Here is a 19,588-nt window from a genome sequence, read left to right as displayed (position 1 = left end):
GTTAGACTTGTTACCCAAAAAAATTATAATTAGACCAATATGATAGGTCGTGAGATCGAATACCACGGAAGGTATTTCATAATTCGGAGGTCTTCTACGTAAGCTGCTCTCTACCTGATGTTGGGATCAACCTACTATATCACATCCCCTTACCCCATTACATACGGGAACAAGGGACAGTTATTTATGAATGCATTAAAAGTCGAGTTCCTTGTGTGGAGAGCCATTCTTCAGAGACTCCCAGTTCTGGAAGGGTTAGGTAAAACGGGCACTGTGTCTGCGGGTTCTCTAGCATGCGTTCTGTGTTCGAAGGAGATTGAATCAGTAAATCACCTTTTCTGTCACTGCGAGGTGAATCTCCACTTTGTTTGCCCGGGTAATGTTCGCTCTTTCCTCTCTGCTTGGGATGGTATTCAGATTTCCAACTCTGGTAGAAATATGTGGAGTTTAGCTTTCTTTGCCTTCTTTTGGTCAGTTTGGATAAGCAGGAACGAGGCAATGTTCAATAGAAGTAATGTTAGTGTAGAGAAATTGTTTTGATTCTGCTGTCTCAAGGCTGGGTGTTTGGTGCAGCTGGAAATGGCCAGAAGTTTGCGTCTCTATAAATGATTTTTGCAGTTGTCCAAATGCGGTCATCTCCATTAAGCGGAGATAATCGAGTGGCTAGGGGATGTTCTTGTCTTTGCTACCTCGATTGTGATGTATTTACTTTCTTGTCTTTAGCTTGTCGATGGTGCTGTAGTGGCTCTCTTGTATTTCTGCAGGCTGCTTTGTTTTTGGTTATTTTGCTGGTGGCTAGCATGGTTGGTTCATGTCCTGTTGTCGATAGTGTGTCCTGGAGCACGTTTTGAGCGATGTTACAGAGCTGGGCTCCCAGAATATGCTGAATATCAAGGTTGTAGAGGGTCCGGGGGAGCTGCCTGAACTGTAGTTTTTGGTATTTTGGGTGGTGGCAGGGGTGGTCTGGGGCAGTTGTGGACTTTGGGTGTATTGGGATAGTGAGATGCTGTTTTCTCTTGCGTCAATTGAATGCGGCTTCCTTTCTTTGTTGCTCCACTGCGTATTGGCGTTTATTTCCTTGTGTTGCCTAGTCAGCCCTGGTGCCTCATCCCAGGTTGTGACATTGGCTTTTTGGTTCTCTGCAATTCGTGGTTTTGGTGGTTCTGATGTGGGGTGTTACCAACTGGGTTCGCTTGCCTATAGATGTTGATCCTCTCATGTTATTTTAATTGTTTTGCTTGTACATGCCTATTTCGTGTGCTTAAGCAGGTTGTGGATGCTGGTTGTTTTTTTGGTTACATTTTGCCATTTTGGCAATAATAGTGTGTACTCTTTATCCTCTAATTAAGTCTAGGGAGGTTTTTTAATGAGACCTCTATTATTCATCTAATTTTGTATGAATTTTTGTTCAATAAATCGTGCAAAAGTCTCCTTTCAAAAAAATAAACAAATAAAATTTTATATGAATATAATGTCTCGAACTTATACAATGATGAATCTTGATACTAAATTTTGAGAGTACAATTATATATATATATATATAATATATATATGTATGGAGTATGATCTATTTATATAATGTAAAATCTTTTTAATTATAAATATTTTCTGAAATTCGGTTTACTATTGCTTGAAGTAACTAAACTAATAGAGTTTGTGATTTAAATTTTGTTTGATTCAGTTTAAAAAGTTTACAGTGCTACCCGATTCGTGAAGAAATAAAATTAAGAGTAAAAAAGATTAGTAATGGATCCGAAGACTCCCAAACTGCATATAAAAAACTCTTTGTAATTTGAAGATTAGTTAATATAATTAGGATAAATCAACATAAGGCATTCTATTATTAGTAATTTTACAATCGAATCACTCTATTTTAAAATATTACAATTAAGTCTTCTAATTTATCAATTTAAATAATCAGATTATTGTACCAATAAATCTCACACATACGTTAAAAGGTGTCATTAGAAAATACTTTTAATTAATTTATGTTACATATGGTGGTGGTTGGAGTCATTTGTGTATCTTGAAGATCCAAACAGTAGAGAGACTGTCATTTGTGAGAGGAGTAACATATCACGAGACGGTCATATGATATTAGATTGAAGAAGTTCAAAAGTTTTGGAGTGGTTTCGTGATTTTTGAGAGAGATTCTTAAGAATATATTTGGATAAATTAAATGATGATATCAAGGTGAATCTATTGATAAAATATAGGGTTCATTGAGTTCCATAGATGTCGATCGACGATGACATTGATGACTCAATTGCAACTTTTTGAAATTTAGTGGCCAAATTAGAATGTATTAATAATAGAGTGACTTGTGGTGTAATTCATCCATAAAAAATCATGCACGTGATGTGGATTTTATGAAATAAAATATTACACATCATACGACCATTTTAGATTTAACGACAGGTTGACCTAATTGTTACAATCAAGTAATTGAATGATTTGATTGTAACTTCTTGAAATATAGTGACTCAATTGTACACTTACTAATAATAGAATTGTGTGGTGTAATTTACCCATTTACTTATGAACATGTTTCAATTTCCTAAAATGTCAATGCAAAATCTTTACTATAATTTTTTTTTCTCTCCCAAAACCAATGACTTATAAAATTTTGGAACAAGCATGGAGAATAATATTTATCTCAATGTTTAATCATAGGCATCCTCTATGTGTAATCCAAAACTTGCTTTGAAAGATGGGGAAACTATGATTTTTGGGCATTTGATTTTAGTATTTCTAAACCAATAATTTTTATAGTTTTGACAAATGTGGAAAGAAATTTAAACCCACCGAGTAAAAAATTATCGGTATTTTATTCATTGACCGATCAATTTGGATCGAATATTACAAAAATTCATCATGAGAACGATTATCTCAATTTATTTTTCTTAATTCATAGAGTTAGGATTTAAACTCATAACCTTATTTGTATGAACCAAATGATCTCAATTGTTAAATACATTATTATCGTTCTTAAAAGTCTTATGTTCGAACACGACGTCTACCAGGAGTGTTTGAATATATTTGTATAGAAATATCGAAACATGAGTATTTAATTATATATTTATTATTCTACCCTTAAACTTGAAGTAAGTAACCATGTCTTACTAATTTGGGAAAATAAAGTGATTTTAGATGTTCCATTATAAAGGAAAGATACCCATCATCTGTCGAATAGTGAAAAAAAGGTGATCAACGAGATCAGTTAAGATACCCATATTTACCTTGAAAATTTAATTAGAAACTCAATTTTAACTAACATATTTTTGAAAATTTCACATGATTTTTTGTTAAAATTAAAAAGATTATAAAATACTTATTTATTTAATTTAATAACATAAAATTAAAGCAAAGTTCAATTTAGTTTCATAATTTTAGTACTTTATATATTAAATTTTTACATATATAATTTTATTAAAATGGATTAATTTTTTTTAGAATATCATATATATAATTTCCATAAACTTAAAAAATATATTACTTTTTTAGAAGATCACATGTTTAATTCCCAAAACTTCAATTACCAGGAGAGATAACGACATGTTAATAGAATGATCAAAATGAAATGATATTTGATAATTTGAAGATTGATATAGAATATTTTAAAGTTTAAGGACTAATTTATAATTGTGGTCATAGTTTAGTAATTTATATAAAATATTTTAAAATTTAGAGATTATTTTAGAATTGCAGTCGACCTCATATGCAATTAACTCGAAGTAGAGAGATTAAATCTCAAGTTTATGCTGATGAAGTGACTAAAACCAAAATTTTACCTTTGATAATTGGAAAGTTGAGAATTAGTTGGTTAAACAAGCATGGGTAAATCCTTTCCTTTATTATTTTTTTATTCTATTTTATCACACACACACACACATATATTTATAAATAGATATTAAACTCGTTTATTGTTTTAAACTCATTTCATTTGTTAATATTGGTATATAATATTGTGTTTTTCATCAAGATTACTTCTCTTTTCATCTATTCTCATCATTGAAAAATCGTCTTTCTTTAACTTCTTTTACGATCACTCTAAATACAGAAGAATTCATCTCATCATCCCTTCCACTTCATCAATATAATTATTTTCCAAAATATCTTTTACAACTCACAAAATTAAAACACAAAAGATCCACAATTGTTGGAGGTTTGAGGTGTTTATTAAATAATATGAACAGTGAGAAGCATTATTTCGAGAATACAAGTAACATACCTAGAAACTAGTCTTATTGGATGATTGTTAGAGAAGATTGGAACATTAGAACGTTAAACATTTAGATGCATGTTTGTCGATTTTAAGTGAGTTTTATAGAAAATCAATCTGATGAGAAGAAAGATTAGTGAAATACAAACGTTCTGGTATGATCTTACTGTGAATGGCGACATGTGACAGATACCAATTGATCGATAATGATAATCGAAGGAGTCAACAATTTTCTACAGAAAACAAGAAAAAAACTTTCATATCATTATGTCGTTAACGATTTAACAGTCTAATGCCCTAATTGAAACATAAACTAAACCACAATGTCAAAATTTAAACATTTTACACCGCCTAAAGTTTAGTTAGTTTGCCCTTTATTTTGTTCCCATAAGAATATTATTAAAAAACAACCGTTTGATCAAGCAATTAAATGTTTCTTTTTCCTAAAAGCAATGGCTAATTAATAAAGTTGGGGAACAAGATAAAGAACATATTCAGTTCCATGTCTTAATCATATGCAAGCCACCATTAATCTTAAATCAATGTTTCACATCTCTGGGTTTTTAAAACGATTGCCAAAGCATGTCATCACTCTTCGGCGTCAAAGAAAAACCCTAATATATTATATATCGATAAAGAAAGGACTCAAGATTTAAACTCGATATTAGATAAGTATTGGTTTAGAGTTTTCAAAATGGAAAACCCTAAATCATCAGTCGTAACATCCTATTTATCTAATTTCGAGTTTTTTTTAATTCAAATTTGAGAGTTTTAAACGTTTGCACTTGCCCGAGCCGAAATGAAAGAAAAGAATAAAGGGGTAACTGTTAGGAAAATAAACCGTGTACAAGTAATTTTCCTATAACCAGATTAGTGAGAATGCGAAATAAAAGCGGAAAAATAATACCCGAAAATTGATAACGGAGTTCAGCCAATTGTGCTTACGTCTCCGGGCTGCTGCAGATCTTTTACTAAGAGAGAAAATTTACAGGTGTTTACAAAACACTCACTACTCACAAGAAAGCTCTCTAGTATAGGAAGAAAGAAATGTTTTGGGATGATTTTGAAGCTAAATGGGTAAGGGTATTTATAGTAGAAACTTAGGGACTAATCTTTGAAAATACCCTAAAGTGCAATGACTAAAGTGAATTTACCCATTCCTATTTTCAACAAACATCTACCAAAATTTTACCAAACTTTGAAAAACATTTTTCAAAGAAACATTTACCAAACTTTGAAAAAAACATTTTCCAAAGTTGGTTGCCAAACTTTGAAACTTTTAACAATCTCCCACTTGAAGACTGATTTTAATATGTCTTCACACCTCGATCAATGCAGCAGCATGTCTGGTCTTGTTATTCTAGCATGCCAACTGAAGCTGAACACAACTTCAGTTTGTCCGTAGTCACCGTCTTTGTCAACATGTCTGTCGGATTTTGAGCTCCACTAATCTTTTCAAGTTTCAAAATCCCATCTTCCAGAAGAGACCGGATAAAATGATATCTCAATTGTATGTGCTTTGTCCTGGAATGAAAAGACGGATTCTTTGCTAGATGGATAGCACTTTGACTGTCGCAATACAAGATATTGTTTTCTTGTTTCTTGCCTAACTCTTCCAAGAAACTTTGGAGCCAAACCATCTCCTTGCTGGCTTCCGTAACAGCGACATATTCTGCTTCAGTTGTGGAGAGAGCAACTATCTTCTGTAGTTGAGAAACCCAACTCACTACAGTTCCTCCTAGAATATAGACATACCCTGTAGTGCTCCTTCTGATGTCGACATTTCCGGCTAAGTCAGCATCTACATAGCCTGTCAGTATCATATCTCCACCTTTGAAACAAAGTGCTTTGTTTGTGGTACCCCGAAGATATCTGAGGATCCATTTGACTGCTTCCCAGTGTACCTTGCCCGGATTATTCATGTACCTGCTAACAACTCCCACTGCATGAGCAATATCTGGTCTGGTACAAACCATGGCATACATCAGACTTCCAATTGCTGAGGCATACGGCACCTTCACCATGTGTGCACGTTCTTCCTCCGTCTTTGGTGATTGGTCTTTGGAGAGTCTGAAATGAACACCTAAAGGTGTACTTACTGGTTTAGCATCTTGCATGTTGAACCTGGAGAGTACTTTGTTGATGTACTCAGCCTGCGATAACATCAAAGTCCCCGACTTTGTGTCTCTCTTGATCCTCATCCCAAGAATCTGCTTTGCAGCGCCCAGATCCTTCATAGCAAACTGCTTCGACAATTTTTGCTTCAAGTTTATGATCTCTTGCATGTTTGAGCCTGCAACGAGCATGTCATCAACGTACAACAATAAAATAATGAAACTATTGTCGAACCTCTTGATGTAGCAACAATGATCTGCTTGGCATCTGGTAAAACCACTGCTACTCATGAAACTATCGAACTTCTTGTACCACTGTCTAGGAGCTTGTTTTAAACCATACAAGCTCTTCTTCAACCTGCATACCAGGTTTTTCTTGCCTGCCTCTATGAAGCCTTCTGGCTGCCTCATATAGATCTCTTCCTCCAAATCACCATGAAGGAAAGCTGTCTTTACATCTAACTGCTCGAGATGTAAATTCTCCGCAGCTACAATTTTCAACACCAGTCTGATTGTAGACAGTTTTACGACTGGAGAGAAAATTTCATTGTAGTCAATACTTTCTTTTTGCTGAAAACCTTTGACAACCAATCTTGCTTTGTAGCGTTTTCTCCCATCATGTTCTTCTTTGATCCTGTAAATCCACTTGTTATGGAGCGCTTTCTTGCCTGGTGGTAATTCAGCTAATTCCCAAGTCTGATTTGACATAAGCGAGTCCATCTCATCTTTCATGGAAGACTCCCACTTGACTAAATCCTCCACCTGCATTGCTTCATCATAGCACTCTGGTTCACCATTGTCCGTCAGCAACAAATAGTGCAAAGAAGGTGAATACCGTTGGGTTGGTTTAGGAATTCTGGAGGAGCGTCTCAGTTCTGGTGTGTGTGGTTCTTCTTGAACTGCTTCAGGATTGATCTGAACATCATTTCCAGAAATATCCTCGAACTCAGCAAATTCCTTTGTTTCAGCTTCGGTATTACTTGATTCTGCGGTTGACCTATCTTTGTACATCACATTTTCATTGAAAATGACGTCTCTGCTTCTGATGATCTTTCGATTTTCGTAGTCCCAAAACCGGTAACCGAACTCATCACCACCGTAACCAACAAAGACGCATTTGTTGGACTTGGCATCAAGTTTACTTCTTTCAGCAGAGTTTATGTGTACATAAGAAATACAACCAAACACTCTTAAGTGTGAAAGGTTTATTTCTTTCTTGCTCCAAGCTTCCTCTGGTATTCCGCCATCCAAAGGAACTGAGGGCCCACAGTTGATCAGGTAAGCTGTAGTGTTGATAGCTTCAGCCCATAGAAATTTGGGCAATCCGGCATGTATCCTCATGCTTCTGGCACGTTCATTCAGAGTTCTGTTCATGCGCTCTGCTACGCCATTCTGCTGCGGTGTTATGGGAACTGTTGTCTCCATCTTGATCCCATTGTTTGCGCAGAAATCTCTGAAACTACTGTCTCTGTACTCTCCTCCATTGTCAGACCTCAACCGCTTGACTTTCAAACCAGTCTCATTTTCCACCATGGCCTTCCATTTTCTGAAGGTATCAAAGACTTCTGATTTCTTCTTCAGAAAATAAACCCACACCTTCCTTGTTGAATCATCGATGAATGTGACATAATATAGTGAGCCTGCAAGAGATGGAACAGGGGATGGTCCCCATACATCAGTATGAACCAATTCTAACCTTTCTGCCTTGGGAGTCTTGCCAATCTTTGTAAAACTGACTTTCTTTTGTTTTCCAAAGATGCAATCCTCGCATAGTCCGACATCTACATTCTTTAGATCCGGCAGCTTCCCTTTTGACAGAAGTATCTTCATTCCTTTCTCGCTCATATGGCCGAGCCTTTGGTGCCATAGGTTTGATTTTCCATCAGCATCTGCTACTGTAATGATATTCTCTAAATTTGAGGTTACATAGAGAGTATCGGTCTTCTTACCACGAGCAATGACGAGTGCTCCTTTGGTAATCTTCCATTCACAGCCTGAAAAAGTTGTACTATATCCTTCTCCATCAAGCTGCCCAACAGAAATCAGATTTCTTTTGAGGCCAGGAATATGTCTCACTCCTGTCAGCTTCCAGGTGGTCTGGTTTGGCAGCTTTAGTCGGATGTCTCCTTTTCCGACGATCTTCAAGGTTTCATCATCAGCTAGATGAACCTTCCCAAAATCACCACTGACATAGTTCTCCATGATTTCTCGGCATGGGGTGGAGTGGAAAGATGCCCCTGAATCCAAGATCCATGATTCAATCGGACTGTTGACGCTTAAAATCATGGCATCACCTGTCTCCTCCGTCATGTTGACAGATTCCTGTGCGCCGGTATTTTTCTTCGGTGCTCGGCAATCTCTTTTGAAGTGACCCTTTTTGCCACAATTATAACAGGTAAAATCTTTATTTCCTGTTCTTGATTTGCCCCTTCTAGATTTTGATCTACCACGATTTGAATTTCTTTCTGAAGTTCTCCCTCTAGACTCCGTGTGTAAGGCTGAGGAGGTTGATGCTTCACCCGATTCTCTTCGTCGAATTTCTTCACTCAATACCAGATCCCGAACATCGTCGAATTTTAATTTGCTGTTTCCCGACGAACTGCTGACTGCTGTAACAGTAGCATTCCAACTGTCTGGTAGAGATGATAAGAGAATTAAAGCTCGAACTTCATCATCGAACTCAATTTCCACTGAACTCAACTGGGTTGTGATTGTGTTGAGTTCATTTAGGTGTTGTGCCACCGATGCCCCTTCCGCCATCCGCAAATTGAATAATCGCCTCATCAAATGAACTTTGTTTGAGGCCGATGGCTTCTCGTACATACTGGAGACAGCCGCCATAAGACCCGCCGTGGTCTTTTCCTTTGCTATGTTAAAAGCAACATTGCGGGATAACGTCAGTCGGATAACTCCGAGGGCTTGTCTGTCGAGAAGAGTCCAATCTTCATCCTTCATGCCCTCTGGTTGCTTTCCTGAGAGAGGTTGATATAGATTTTTCTGGTACAAAAAATCTTCAATCTGCATCTTCCAAAAGCCAAAGTCCGCACCATCGAACTTTTCAATTTTCACATTCCCTTCGTCTGCAGCCATCGCTCCCACTCGAATCTGGCTTCGTTTGGATCGTTTCTGACAATTCTTGCGAATCACCGTGTATTAGAACACCACCGTTGACAAACTCGTATCGTCGATCGAATTTCACTATTCACGAAATTCACTATTCACGTGAATAGTAATGAATAGTAACCTCGCAGAAAATTTGACAAAATTCACAACCAAAAGCTCTGATTACCAGTTGTTAGGAAAATAAACCGTGTACAAGTAATTTCCCTATAACCAGATTAGTGAGAATGCGAAATAAAAGCGGAAAAATAATACCTGAAAATTGATAACGGAGTTCAGCCAATTGTGCTTACGTCTCCGGGCTGCTGCAGATCTTTTACTAAGAGAGAAAATTTACAGGTGTTTACAAAACACTCACTACTCACAAGAAAGCTCTCTAGTATAGGAAGAAAGAAATGTTTTGGGATGATTTTGAAGCTAAATGGGTAAGGGTATTTATAGTAGAAACTTAGGGACTAATCTTTGAAAATACCCTAAAGTGCAATGACTAAAGTGAATTTACCCATTCCTATTTTCAACAAACATCTACCAAAATTTTACCAAACTTTGAAAAACATTTTTCAAAGAAACATTTACCAAACTTTGAAAAAAAAACATTTTCCAATGTTGGTTGCCAAACTTTGAAACTTTTAACAGTAACTTTGATCATGAGATTCTCAAATCCTATATTGTTTAGATATTATTTTTATTTTAAGTGTTTAAATATAATCTTTCAAACATGTTTTTATTGAGTGATTGAAAACAGTGTGTATACATGTGTGTTGCATTGTCGTCGTCTGACCCTTTGCTAATTTGCTAATTTAAATCTATGCAAGTCATCTAAAAATAGAAAAAATATTAAAAAATTATTAACCTCAATCTCTTCCGCTGCATTTCTCCTCATGATTTTTATAAATTTTGATACTTTTAATTTTTTTTAATAAAATTTTAAATATCTTTTATATGATTTTTGATAATTTTATATGTATTTAAAATAATAACTTAATTCTAAATGAATCCATAAAAAATGATTCAACTGAATTGAACAGGTAGAAACCAATTAAATATTTTTTTTTTCAATTGTTTTGTTGTGATTAATTAATTTTAAACCTTTAATTATTGGTTAACTTACAAATTTCACTACTCAACTTTACCCTCATTCTTATTTTGGTCATTGAAATTTTAAAAAAGTAATTCGATTATTGAAAAAATTTTAGTCACTCCACCGTTATTTCAACAACCTTTTGATGACATGGCTTGTTATAAAGTTTAGGGACCAAAAACTTTATTTTGCCAACATTTTATACAGGGGTCAACAAAATTTGATTCGACTTGAAAAACTTTCTTCCCACAATTTTCAATTTATTCGAGTCAACTCGAATTTTTAATTTAGATTTCGAGCTCAAGTCAAGTTTGTATTTTAAAAGCTTGAATAAATGAAAAATCAAAAATTAAAATGACATAGTCTTGATCTATAACTAAATAATTTGTTTTTTAACAATTTGGTTCCTAATTTTTTTTCTTCAATTCCTCATAAATTTTAAGTCTATACTTAACAAATTTGAACCACAGTAGAATACCTTAATTCATTCAATTCCTCCTTTTAGCCAAAAAAATCCTTTTTTTTTTTGCAATTTAATCCCTCAAATTTACATTATTTTATTGTTTTTTCAACTCCTTCTCCGTTTTAGGTTCACACTTTAACAAAATTAGACCATATGCTCCTCTACCATTTCATAATATCTATATAACTTCAATTTGTTGTTTTGACAATAGTATTTATTTTTTCACTTTAGCTCCTCAACTTTATATTTTATTAAGTTTGACCCTTTGATTGCAACTCTTTTTGAAACTGCTTTCTTCCCACCAATTATTTTAATCCTCTGTAGTCACATTAATATTTTGTCCTTAAAATCCATTCTTTCAAAAATTAATATAAATATATTATATAATTTCAGATGCTAATTTATTTATTAAATAATATTATTGCATACAAAAAATAATATATATATATAGTTAGAGGATTTATTTAAATTAAAATAATAATATCATGACATTATAAATTAAAGCTGTCAACAATTTTTAGAGCAGTTTGTTAAAAGCTCTAAGTTAATAAATAAAATGATATACTTAATTCGAATAAAAACTTGAATAAAGTTTTATAAACTTATCTTAAAATCTTTTAATAAAGTTTGAATGATAAAATGATACTCATAAACTCAAATAACTCAAAATTTTTTCGCTCCATTTAATTCGATTGAATACACACGTAATTACATCATCCCAAAAATGATGGCAATAATGTAAATTATAAGAATTAGAGGGTCATTTTCCGTCAACTCCACCTTTTTCCCGGCAAAAAAAAAAATCCTTTCAAATAAAACGAAAGCATTGCACCTGATCTCTGCAACCAAGAAAAGAAAGTTCACTGAAAAATATTCCTTCCACTTTCTCAAGCCAAGAATCTCTTTCTTTTAACAATGCTTCTTTCGTCTCCCCTCGCTTTCTCTCCCACCCTTCTTCTTCCCTCTCTCCCCCTCGCTTTCCTTCACATATTCCGGCCGCCGCTTCTTAAATTCTACACCCCATGGCTCCTCCTCCTCCTCCATCCGACGTCAACCACCTCTCTCATCCTTGTATGGATTGCTTTTAGTTTCTCGAGTTCTTTGATACACCCTTTGTTTTCTTCTCGTTTGTTTTAGAGTAGGTTCCATTTGGTAGTATAATATACCTTTTGATTGTATATTGAAGTTTTTTTTTCAATGGGAAAAACAGGGGACTTTAATGATTCGTACCCGGAGAGAAAATCGAGGCTTTTGAAGTGGCTGAATAAGCTTTTCAAGTCCGGTTCCGGCGGTCGTCGTGGCGGATCATATAACCCTCAGTTTGCAGGGGAAGAAAACATGGTTGTTCGACCACCGGTTAGGATGCAGGTAACTTATACGACCCTATATTGTTTTTTGTGTACTGAATTAAATTGCCGTTGCGATTGTGTTTTCAGTTGTGACATGTTTATCGCAGTTACGGTAATTGTGCAATAACGGTTTCGGAAGATACTTTTACCGTTATATAACGGCTGATATTCCTATAGCGGACTGCTATTTGAATCCCTAACTTTTATTTGAAAAAAAAAATATTTTGATTGAGATCGAGTTTATGTTTATGTCAATAGGATGATCGTCCTCGGAAGAAGAAGGAACAAGAGGAATTAGATCATGCAATCGCGCTTTCTTTATCCGAGGGTATGGGAAAACCTAATGGTAAGTTTTAGAATGACTTGTTTGATGATTTGATCCTACATGACCTTCATCAATCTTCGATTCTTTCTCTCTTAATCTCGAGATCTCCGTATACCGATTCGGTTTTATGTGTTTTTAGGTTACAATGAATGTCGGAGAGACAATAATTACGGTGGAGCTTTACTGAGGGGAGCTGATAATGGCGGCTTGAATCCATCTAAGTATCCTCCTTGTGGCACTTTGCAGTATCATCCTGCTGGATATAGGTAAAATAGCTTTTATCATAGTTGTAAATCAATGTGAGACTATGGAATGACCAGATTCCGGGACGACGTTTTCGGATTCGATATTGTCCTCTTCGAGTACTTGCCGTGAATGTAAGTGCATGCAAGGGCAGTGCTGAAATACCGAAACCATTGCTTGGTACCTTCCATGTTGACATATATGTTGATGCCTATGACTTGCAGAGTATGTGCTGGCTGTCACCGTGAAATCGGATGCGGCAATTACTTGGGATGCATGGGATCATTTTTTCATCCCAATTGCTTCCGTTGCCGTTCTTGCGGGTATCCGATTACCGAGCACGAGGTAGTTCGATTCGTTTCTTTTTTTCTTCGGTGTTACAAATATTGTATAGCTCTTCATATGGTTCTGAACTTGTGTTTTGTTTGTGGTGATTCAAGTTTTCTTTGTCTGGGAGGGATCCATATCACAAAACTTGCTTCAAAGAACTGACGCATCCCAAATGTGATGTTTGTTTTCAATTTGTAAGAATCTTCCTGGAATATATCATTTGACGTATTAGTTCTATGAATCAAATTCTTATTTTTGGTTACATCGAATCTCAGATTCCGACGAATGCATTCGGTCTAATCGAGTATCGATGCCATCCATTTTGGCCCCAAAAATATTGTCCATCACATGAACATGACAATACAGCTCGCTGCTGTAGCTGTGAGCGTTTGGAGGTATGGATTCTAGGAACTGTTTCTTTTTATGTGTGCTAAAGTTTCAAACTTTCTGCTAACAATAGCTGTTGTCGGTTATCGTTTTGTTTTCTCCTCGGAACCCCGATTTTCTTAACAATTTTGTCTCATGAAGTCTTGGAACGTAAGATATTATTTGCTTGAAGATGGCCGGAGTTTGTGCTTGGAATGCATGGAATCTGCAATCATGGACACTGGTGATTGCCAGCCTCTTTACCATGCCATTAGGGACTATTATGAAGGACATGAAACTAGACCAGCAAATTCCGATGCTTCTCGTCGAAAGACAAGCACTTAACGAAGCTATTGTTGGAGAAAAGAATGTAAAATTATGAACCCTTGCTCAATTCTTTTTACACCTTTTTTGTTTAACGGAATGGCTCTGATGTTTCGGATTTGGTTCTTTCCAGGGTTATCATCATATGCCTGAGACAAGGGGTTTATATCTGTCTGAAGAGCAGACAGTTACAAGTGTATGTCGACCAAACTGATTCCACTGGTTTGCTTTGTTGATGGCATAAGTCCGACGATGTCTTTGTTTGCTTTGTTACAAATACTAAAGAGACCGCGAATCGGAGGCCGACATCTTAACGGAATGAGAACTCAGCCTCAGAAGCTGACCAGGAAATGTGAAGTCACTGCCATCTTGGTTCTTTATGGTCTTCCAAGGTAAAATCCCATCGAATTTCTTCTTTATGTTCTTTCCGATTTAGTTTATCTCTTGTCGAAGTTTAGACAGTAATATTTACCGGAATATGCAGGCTGCTAACCGGGGTGATTCTCACCCACGAGTTGATGCGTGGCTGGTTACGCCTCAAAGGTAGAATGCAAGCATTCAATCCTCATTCCTTTCTCAAGTTTTTTCAGTACTCCTTCCATTTTTATGTTGTTTTCTACATCAACATATACTCCAGGATATCGAAATCTGAATCCCGAAGTCGAGGAAGGTATCTGTCAAGTTTTATCATACATGTGGCTCGAATCCGAAGTATTGCCGAGTTCGAGCAGCCGGGCATCTACATCAGCAGCTTCTTCATCTTCTTCGTCGTCTAAGAAAGGAGGGAAATCAAATGTCGAAAACAAGCTTGGTGAGTTCTTCATTCACCAGATTGCTCATGATGCTTCACCTGTCTATGGTGGAGGGTTTCGAGCTGCCAACGCAGCCGTCAACAAATATGGTTTACGTCGAACCTTAGACCACATTCACCTGACCGGAAACTTCCCATTGTGAAAACCACGCCGATGGATGATTCAGTTTGTCAAGAGTATTGGAAGTCATGGCAGAAGATTGAAATAGCTTCTCCCCAAAATTTTCATAGGGTTCCATGACTATACATGTTAAAGATGATGTTTCAGGTTCAAAACAACTTGTTTTTAGCCTTTATTGTTTTGTAATTAGATATGTTTCACACACACACACACACACATATATATATTTGACCTTGCTGTAACTTTCATGGTAAAAAACAGAATGATCAAATGGCAGATAAAATTACAGCAGATGTAATCCAAAGACTCATGAAACAAGCAAGTCTCTTCCTTAAGGTGAAATATCACTAAAATTTGAAGTTATAAAATGTAATGATACATGCCTTCCTGCAATCAGGTAAAAACTCGAACCGGGAAGAGGGTTTTCAAAGACGACCGCCATCGATATCAAATCCTTAAGTATGCCGACGACATCTTAGATTACACTTGAAATGTAAGTCACAATATCTATCTGTTTACATGGAAAAATATATTTCTAAGCAGTAGCATAACAAAACTTGCCACTGCAAGAAGTGCTATGGGGGTTAAATGATGCTTGTGCCATCACATAAACCAATTTCGCCAACCAGTCGATTCAGACCGTGGATCAAACAGCTGCCACGGACTATAATTTTGTGCTAACATCCGCCAAAACCATCTTCAACGTTTCGTAAGTCATGAAACATATACCAACACCAGGCACCACTTTGTAATATTCGGGCAATATCCCTCTATATAAACCACGAAAGCCTTCGGTTCTGAATATGTGCTTAAATGTGCCGAAAAGCCCTGTTGTGTAAACACGGGCTCGTCCACCAGCTCCCTCCAGTTGTTTGCGACGCCTAATGAGATCCAATGGAAATATTGCTGCATTTATACAGAACACAAATGGTAAGAGCCACACATTGGTTTGTCCCACACATTTTAAGGCAATTCGTAGAAGAAAATATCACAAAGCGGTTGTACTCAACAAACACGAACCAGTTAAATAATGTTACCGAACGAGTCAAGTTCATGAAGAACCCAAATTTTGGAGATAATCGGCTATGGAAAGTAGTTTCAAAGTACTTGCACACAAAAAATAGATAAACAAACAACATGCTATTCACATATTTGTCATTTAAACATTGAAAAAAGCTTTCAAACAAAGACTTCCCTGCCAACCAAGAAAACCTTAACTCAAACGACATCACCAATACCCGGTAATGATGTTGAATCGATACTGCACTCTTCAAGAAAAGTCATGTCGTGTGGGTGGCCATTCCGGGAGAAAGCAATTGATGGTTTAGCTGCTATAGGATTCCAAGACTGAACTTTGCAGCAATAAGTCATTGATTTAACATATCTTTTTAGCTTAAGAGAAATAAATTTTCAATGGTTTAAGAACCCGATAATTGAACATTCAATCATAAAAGTAAGAGAGAGTGATCTCGGCTCTAGGTTTCAATCTGGTTTTAATGCAGAGCTTGCACCACAACCTGCTTCTCTGCATCAAAAGCATGGTAAAAAGCTAAAAGTATTAACCTCTATAGTTGGATAATGACACTTTTAGATCAAATAAATGCGAGTATTTCAACCATTTGCCAGAAGAATATTGTTAATTAACGACCATAGAGTAGCTGAATCTTTAGGCACACTTAGACCAATAATTTAGTCAATTGTTTTAAGTATTAAGACAGAGATGTTGTGCAACATAATACGGGAATATCTGTGTTACTGCTATTCAGGAAAAATAGAACAATGCAGTAAAGGGAAGAAAAATAAAACCCAGAATTCTGAAAAATGCAATCAAGTTTTCCAACAGAGCTCGTAAAAAGATCACTCACCTGTCGATGATGCAATCCCGGAAAGACTGCCACAAGATAGACTGACCAGAACAGTTGAATCATGTGGCCTAATAGAAAGTTAATTTGGCTCAGGAAAGTATGCTTTATGAAATAATGATCATCCGGAAACACAATTTATTGTTCAAGACGATTAATTACCTGCGTGCCTGCCAAAAAGACCTCAAGCTCTCGTATACTGAAAAGCTAATCGCTATGCTGGGTCCAACACCTAAAAGAGTCGTTCCGAGTCCCTTGTAAAGGCCCAAACCCCCTTCATCTTTGCAAATAGTTCGCAAAGCATGCCAAATGCCTCTGTAGTATGTAACATTCGTCTGTATATATAGAAGAAAAGTATAGATGGTTAAATACAAAACTCAAAAGACGAACCAGTAAACTACGAACCTATGCATGTGTCTCGGTTGTGTATACTAGCAGTTAGCAAAAAAAGTGAATATGAAAGAAACCATTTAACTACTTAAAGCAATAAAGTCTACAAACTAATTATGTACTTAAAGCCATGAAAAATATTTTGCAAAGGGCATATGATCTAACCTGAGCTGCAAGACGTGTTCTAACAAGATCCAGTGGATATGTAGCAGATGCAGCAGTAATTCCTGCCAAACCACCGCCTACGAAATGTATGCAAAGGTCGGAACTCATACTTTTACCATGACTTTCCAGCCCTGGAAACATATATAGTAACTGAAGCAGAGAATAAATATCAATATGTTAGAACAAAAATGCAAAAATAATTAGAGAAGGTCAAAGAGTATCAAATCTTATCCAGATAGAAGCAAATTTAATAAAATACAGATGGTAATGTCCTGTAAAAGGCATGATGTCTAGAATTTCAGTACCAACCTTCTTATACTGCTCATAGGCATAGAAATTTAATGAAGAATATGGTAGACGATGTGCGATTGTAACTAGATTTCCTTTCCAGAAGGCTCGAAAACCTTCTTCACCAACAATGCGTGATGCTTCACGCCATATACTAGCTTTTCTTATCGTGGCAGCATCGGAGTGCATACCTTGCACCTATAAGGTAACAAAAAACAAGGTTATCACAGTGGTTGCCAACTCAGGAGAGAACACCATTTCAAGACACAAGAGAGAACCAAAAGAATAAGCAAACTAATGAAGCCATAATTAAACAACAAAAAGATGAAAACAAGAAGGTGAACGAATTATAATATCAAGCACAAGCCACACAGATTGAACAAAATTAATTTTGTTCTGAAACAAAAGCAAGGGCTCAACAGATAGAGGATCGAGAATATCGACATTTTTAGTGGGATCCATGCATGGAAGGCTCATTGCATAGACATTACCATATCACATCACATGGTTCACCTCAACTAATAATATGTAATTTTCGATCTCATACTATTGGTTCAAACACACAAGGTGTAGACAATGTTCTCAATCCTCGACAGCACTAGTCTCCAGAGTTCATAAACACTCCTCTATAAAATTTGAGCAATGAATTACAAATACATAACTTCTGCTGCCCTATACACTCCCATTGATTGAAAAAACATAAACCAATATCTCACATAATCAGGGATGGACTGACAGGGCCACTGGGCAGTTGCCCCCGAAAATTTCAAATTCTAGTATAATTTAAGTATATCTTTACATTTTCCATTGACAATCTATTTTTGACCCTTAAAATTTTATAAGTTCACCATGACATAAAATTTTACATCCGTCCTGGTAAGTAATTATCATCTTTAATTCAAAATTAACCATAATACTAAGAAAATCTTTCGCCATTTGAGCAATGAATTACAAATACATAACTTCTGCTACACTATACACATCCATTGATTGAGAAAACATAAATTAATATCTCACATGATCAGGAATGGACTGAGGGGGCTGCCAGGGCAGAAGTCCTATAAATTTTAAATTCTCCTATAATTTAACTATTTTCTATCAATAATATATTTTCGTCCATCAAATTTTATAAGTTCCACTGACATAAAATTATACATCCGTTTCTACACATAATTATAACCTTTAATTCAAATTTCACCATAATACTAACAAAACATGTCATCAAACCCACATTTTTTCCTCCAATAAACAAATCAAAACAAGAATAAAATTAACCCCAAAACCAACTCAAGACACCCAAACTGTGTTAAGAAAGATGAACTAAAAAAAAAAAACCTGAAAGAGAATGGTAAGACGAGCAAGAGGGGCGGTGCAAGTCTTGCTTAAAGCACCAGCAACCCCACCAGCAAGCAACTGAGAGACAGTACCGATCTGGGGTTTTTGTGCTTGTAATAACTCTTGCTGTTGCTGCTTAAGTTTCAAGCTTGTCGTTTCAACCCCATTGTTTCCTCTTCTTCCTCCTCCAGGGCTTGGATTTACTACACCAACTCTTGCTTCTGTTTGCATATCTGAATGTAAACCCGAAACAGATACCAAGCTTAACTTGAGATTAAAAGTTTATTAGGAACAAATATCAAAGCTTGAATCTTTAAGATTTTTCTTTTCTTTGCCTTTTTTTCTTCTTATGCTTCTTACAAAAGTTTCAATCTTTGTTTCATTCTGTTCTGTGATGGTCGAGTGGAACGATGTCGTTTTAATGTTGGATCAGTTGTCATCGGACTCTCCAGACCGACCTCCTTCGTTGTTTACAACTGTTGATCTATTTGACTTTCTTATCAAGTCAAAATTTCTTTTTTCCATTAAAATCTACATTATTTACATTTTTCCAAAAATAAAATATATTTAATATAAATTATTATCTCATACACTTATAATAAAGTTTTTTCTTAGATAAATAATAATATTAATATCTAAGATCTTAAAATTTTAAAATTTCATGATTTAAGATTTATAT

The 19,588-nt window shown here is 35.7% G+C and overlaps 1 protein-coding gene and 1 pseudogene across 1 annotated transcript; one reads left to right on the top strand and one right to left on the bottom strand.

The window, feature by feature from the left end:
* Positions 1–11,904: 11,904 nt before the first annotated feature.
* Positions 11,905–15,160, top strand: LOC120170135 (annotated as a pseudogene).
* Positions 15,161–15,242: 82 nt separating this feature from the next.
* Positions 15,243–19,280, bottom strand: LOC120170134 (mitochondrial substrate carrier family protein B-like). Its single transcript, XM_039178141.1, has 6 exons — positions 18,910–19,280; positions 17,596–17,772; positions 17,287–17,436; positions 16,894–17,066; positions 16,735–16,802; positions 15,243–15,775 (listed from the first exon to the last, which is right to left on the bottom strand). Exons 1-6 carry the CDS (start codon positions 19,138–19,140, stop codon positions 15,534–15,536), a joined length of 1,041 nt encoding a protein of 346 aa, XP_039034072.1. The 5' UTR covers positions 19,141–19,280; the 3' UTR covers positions 15,243–15,533.
* Positions 19,281–19,588: the final 308 nt, after the last annotated feature.

Source organism: Hibiscus syriacus, unplaced genomic scaffold (assembly GCF_006381635.1).
Source record: "Hibiscus syriacus cultivar Baekdansim isolate YM2019G1 unplaced genomic scaffold, ASM638163v2 tig00111772_pilon, whole genome shotgun sequence".
NCBI classification, from domain to species: Eukaryota; Viridiplantae; Streptophyta; class Magnoliopsida; order Malvales; family Malvaceae; genus Hibiscus; species Hibiscus syriacus.
The sequence above is the reverse complement of the archived record's forward strand: the minus strand, read 5'-3'. Positions and strand labels throughout refer to the sequence as shown.